The sequence below is a fragment of the Limulus polyphemus genome, unplaced genomic scaffold (assembly GCF_000517525.1).
Source record: "Limulus polyphemus unplaced genomic scaffold, Limulus_polyphemus-2.1.2 Scaffold2082, whole genome shotgun sequence".
Classification (NCBI taxonomy): Eukaryota; Metazoa; Arthropoda; class Merostomata; order Xiphosura; family Limulidae; genus Limulus; species Limulus polyphemus.
In genome coordinates this window covers 152,479-157,474 of record NW_013667692.1, presented here as the reverse complement: position 1 = coordinate 157,474, position 4,996 = coordinate 152,479, and the positions used below count along the sequence as shown (strand labels likewise).

Genomic DNA, 4,996 nt, shown 5'->3' with positions numbered 1-4,996 from the left:
ATATATATATATATATATATATATATATATATATATGTATTTAAAGCTGCCATAATAACCCATCATTGTTTAAATGTGAAATGAGAAAAATCACTTCTTTGCCTTCTTACACATAAACTAATGTTTACCTGTGCTAGCATAACTTTCATATAGAATTAAAAATTGCCCAATTGACTAACTAAGCAAACTACTGAGTTGGGTTGGGGGATACCAAATGTCGCACAGGGTGCCATCAAACATAGATATAGCACTGAGTTTCATATTTTCATATTTTAAAAACTGTTAATATTTTGTACTGTTTATAATAAAACATTCTTTCATGACAAGAACTGATTTCACCTTTATGTTATGTACAGCTTGAACATGATACAAAACAATCAAACAAACTCTGCTGCCTACTGACTAGTCATATACAGTAACAATGAGCAAACTTTAAAAAGTTGTTTCTTAAGTACTTCAACTAAACATTATCAAAAAATTGATGCTCAAAATTTTATTTTAAATATTTCAGAATTTTTAGTTCATTACATCAAAAGGAAAAACATTACTTATAAACTTGTACCTTTTTAATATTATTAGGTTGATCTATAAATAGTTACACTGTAAATGAATGCTCAAATTAAAGCATTACAAGGTTTTGTGGTTACCAACTCTTGGTTTCATTTAGATGAGTTGCAAATTTTTCATAGCATATGTGTGTAAGGTTTCTTTTGTGTGATTGTTTAATCATAACAAAGAGTTTTCTCGAGCATAAAGTAAATTTTGTAAACATCCCAGATGTATATCTATAAATGACAAAATTATTTCATCCTTTTTCAGATCCATTCCAAAGATTCAACTTTAGTACTAACAATAAGGGCATAGAAAACTGGTTAACTTCCACAAAGATTTACTCAGTTTTCACCTCCTAAACACTGAAAGTATCCAAGAACAATATAGTTTTGTCTCATACACAAATTTGGTGCACAAAATGAAAATAGCTGTGAAACGTGAATAGCAATAAAATACAAGTAAAATCTATTGATCAATCCATACACATATTTTAAAAGCAATGCTTGGGTAATATGCTACATTATAATGATTAATAACAACCAACCATTATAAAAACCTTGTGGAAAAATATTTGTTTTTTTACTATGCTTTAATAAATATGGTTAACTTAACTACCCTGGATTCGGTTCTTTATAAATTGCACATAAAATCTATTCATAATTCACTAACATAAATTATGCAATCTGTGTTCCTAAAATATGCATTGTATATGTGTGAAAATATACTGATACACATTTTTTTTCAACTGTAGCAAATAACATTTTATGAGAAAAAATAACATGAAGTGTATCATGAAATGAAAAGCAAACGCAGAGATTGTATTTATTAATTTAAAAAAATTAAGTTTTCCTGAAAATAATCTAGTCAAATGTAAATAGTACATGGAATAGTAAAGGGCTTTCCATATTATTAAGGAATGTTGGACACCAGCACAAACACATTTAAAATATGAACAGGATAAAAAACCAAAATATCCTATCAAAATTTCCAAAATGTTTTGTTGAAATAAGAAAAATATGCAACAGTAATGTTATGCACAAGACCAAAAATAAAAGTCATAATATAAATTGAAGAAATTTTAAAACAGAGAAATGAAAAACATTTTCAAAGATAAAATAGGAAATTCTTTGTGAATAAAGTTTTCAAATAACCAAAGAATAGCAACTACTCTTGCTGTGGACTACTTATAGTTTTAGATGATGAAATTGTGTAAATGTGGTATTTAAATCTATGTAGTTTGTAGAGAAAGGTAAAAAATGGTAATATACAAGTAAACTATCTCCACTACAAGTTCTGCTATATTTTAGCTTTATATCTGTTTCATACTTTGAACTATTAAACATTTCTGACTAGTTAGAAACACTGCTTTAAAAAATGTATTCATACATATTTATGCTAAAATGACAGTTTAGCTGGTTTTTGTTATGTGTATCATAACTTTGTATCAGTGTTATCAACAATCAGTTTGGGATTGAAAATCCATAATTACATTATAGCATCTGCACACAGTACACAAGTTAGCATACATGTAATACATTCTACATGTATGTTGCATGTAGTGCTGAAAATCCCAGCTGCCATTAGTTGACCACAAAATCACAAGTCAAATAGGTATAAAAAACATCTGTTTGTTTTCTCTTGCACTTAGCTGCATGAGACAAAGCGTAGTAGGACTAAACCTTAATTCTGGGTGTGGGGCTGAAGAGGAACAACTGTTTCTGATCGCCCCTGGTTGTCAAACAAATCTTAATTACTGCCAAGTTTAGTGGAGTCTCTTGAAAAGAAAAGAATAGTTAGAGAGGATCTGATTGAGATATTCAAGAATGTTAAGGGAATTGATGCATCTTTGTTTTATTATATTTTGGCAGAGAAGTCATCTTGATCTAAAACAACTTTATAGGTTAGCCTATGGATGACGTAGGTGCAATAAATTTAAGGGAAAGCTTGATATCTGAATGATAAGGGCTGGCTCCGAGTTCATTTTTCTTTTAAGGACTTAATTGAATTTAGTGGATAGGAGAGCCTATATAGACAGAAAATTTCCCCTGGTGTCCTTTAATGTTATTAATGATCTTTCTCTGCCAGTGCTTATCTTTGGTCTTTGCATGAGAGAAAGAATAATATTAAGTTTATTTACTGGTTTTTCAAATGAAAACAACAGCAGTTATCTGTCCCAGTGTCTCTTGGAAACATTAATTTTCATTTAAGCTCTAACTAAAATACATACTATCATAGTTAAGTTAAGGGTACAACAACAAATATGAGGTGCCTTGATTCCACTATTACTAATGTATGAAGCACAGTAGTTGTCTTGTTTTTAATCATAAATTTACTATATTGCTTGAAAATTTACTTTTCTGAAGTTCTATCCTGGTGAAATGTTTGTGCAACATGTAGAGTATAATTTTTATTTGTGTGTTTTAGTCATAAACGTAATTTCTCACATTTACATGAGTTAATTATTCTGTCCCGTCACCTATGTGAAGTACGATGTTATACACAGAATAAAATAAATCAAGAAAATAAGAAATCAATATTACACTCTAATCCTGTGTATATAAAACAGTTTAAAAAATATTATTCTATGTAAACAAATTTTGATTAGAATATTTTGGTAGTTTCAAATTGTCAGTCCAGCCACGTCTCCAAGTCATACTAAATCTGGTGCTACTATAGCGTGCAGTCTATACAGATACTATCATCATTACAATTTTAACTTTCATTTATTTGCAATTGGCACCATTTATTAAAAATAATGCTTTTATGCTTAGATATAAATTATTTTGCAATAAATTATATTTTAGTAAATTATTAAAACAGTGATGATGATGATAGTATCTGTGTTGACCACACACTATAGTGCAAATTTCTTTGTAGACTGCATGCTATAGTAGCACCCCAAATCCTTGATTTTAATACTAACCATTGCCTAGCCAATCAGAATCAATCAGAACACTCCTCACTTTCTTCCATCAGAAAATACATTATGCCTAATGTTCTAAAACAAATATACATAAATGCTGTCTACCAATTTTATGCTTTATGCCACTAGTCAAATAAGTCAACTGTTAAAAAGAAACTAGCAAAAATTAGTTGCTGTTTCAGCACTGGTTATGCATTTACATTTTATGCTACCTTGTATGTAGTGATGACCATTTCATTCCATAAAATTTCAACAAACATTCATAGAGTAATTGATAATTCAGACATATTTTTTTTATAAGCTGCCCTGTATGTAGTTATGACCATTTCATCCCATAAAAATTCTACAATTCAAAAGGTAATTGATAATTCAGACATTTTACTAAGTATATTTTAAACATCTATAAGATGACCATATAGCTGATTTGGAATTCTAATAATATTTCATTCATAAACATGACGCAAGCTACCTGAGAATGTTTCTTATGTAAATTACTTTAAAATGCTTTCAATCTGATCTTCTTTTTCTGCCCAATTAACATTTGAAAGTTTGCTTCTTGTTGCAAGACTAAAATTATCTTCAAACTCAGGATCAGTGCGTTTAAGAAAATGGAATCTGTAGAAAAGAAGTTTCTTTGCATACTGATACAGCTCCAAGTCTAACTTATTCAGTTCTTTGATTTTTTCAATCTGAGCATTTGTTAAGTTGTGTAATAAAGCTTTTTTTTCACTCTTATCCTTTCCAGAGTTACGAGAATTCTGTTTTTCATCTTTTTCCAAAAAATACAAATCAAATGTTGCTTCAAAAATATACTGAGACATTTTTGGAAACTCAGATAAACCAAAAAATGCCATTTTGTGAAGGTTGTTTTTAGCACTTTCCAACATAACAATTTCTCGTTCCTCCTTAGATAAAACAGAGGAATTATAACACCCAACAAGAGCTAAGTCTGCAAGCATTCTAGTCTGCCTATTCAAGCCTAAGTTGGATGGACAAGACAAGAAATCAGATAAAGTTAGTTTACTCAGGTCTTTGTCAGTAAAACAGGATGGGACATCATTGGTAGTTACTTCACGTCCACCACACCAGTGACGTGAAGCTTTCCAGCCTAAGCCCTTTCGAACATGCCAAAACTCACTGAGTAGACGAGTGACAGGATCTCGAAGAACTGTTATGTAGAAATACCTAAAGAAAAGAAAATAAGTGCCTTATTTAAATAGCTATCAATGAGGAAAAGTATTCATTTCCTACAAACATGTACATACACTTACATCAACCTATATTCATTATGATAAAATGCAAGTTAATTATTAAAATAATAACTATTTCAATCATCACACAATAATTTAGCCATAGGCTGAAATGACAACAGTAAAACAAGCAAGGCCTAAAACAACAACATTATGCTTTTAATTAGACAGAGATGAAAGTGTCCCTTTCCTAAAAATCCTGAAAATAACTGAAGCCAAATAAGGGGGGTCCGGCACCCAAAATCCTGCATTCTTACATCAATGATTATCA

General features: G+C 30.0%; 1 protein-coding gene across 1 annotated transcript in view; it reads right to left on the bottom strand.

The window, feature by feature from the left end:
- Positions 1 to 19: 19 nt before the first annotated feature.
- LOC106465871 (heparan-sulfate 6-O-sulfotransferase 2-like) overlaps positions 20 to 4,996 on the bottom strand; it is a 10,326-nt gene continuing 5,349 nt past the window's right edge. Inside the window, exon 2 of the mRNA XM_013926112.2 lies at positions 20 to 4,660. Coding sequence (XP_013781566.2) covers positions 3,967 to 4,660 — 694 coding nt within the window. The 3' untranslated portion in view covers positions 20 to 3,966. The remainder of the gene's footprint in view (positions 4,661 to 4,996) is intronic.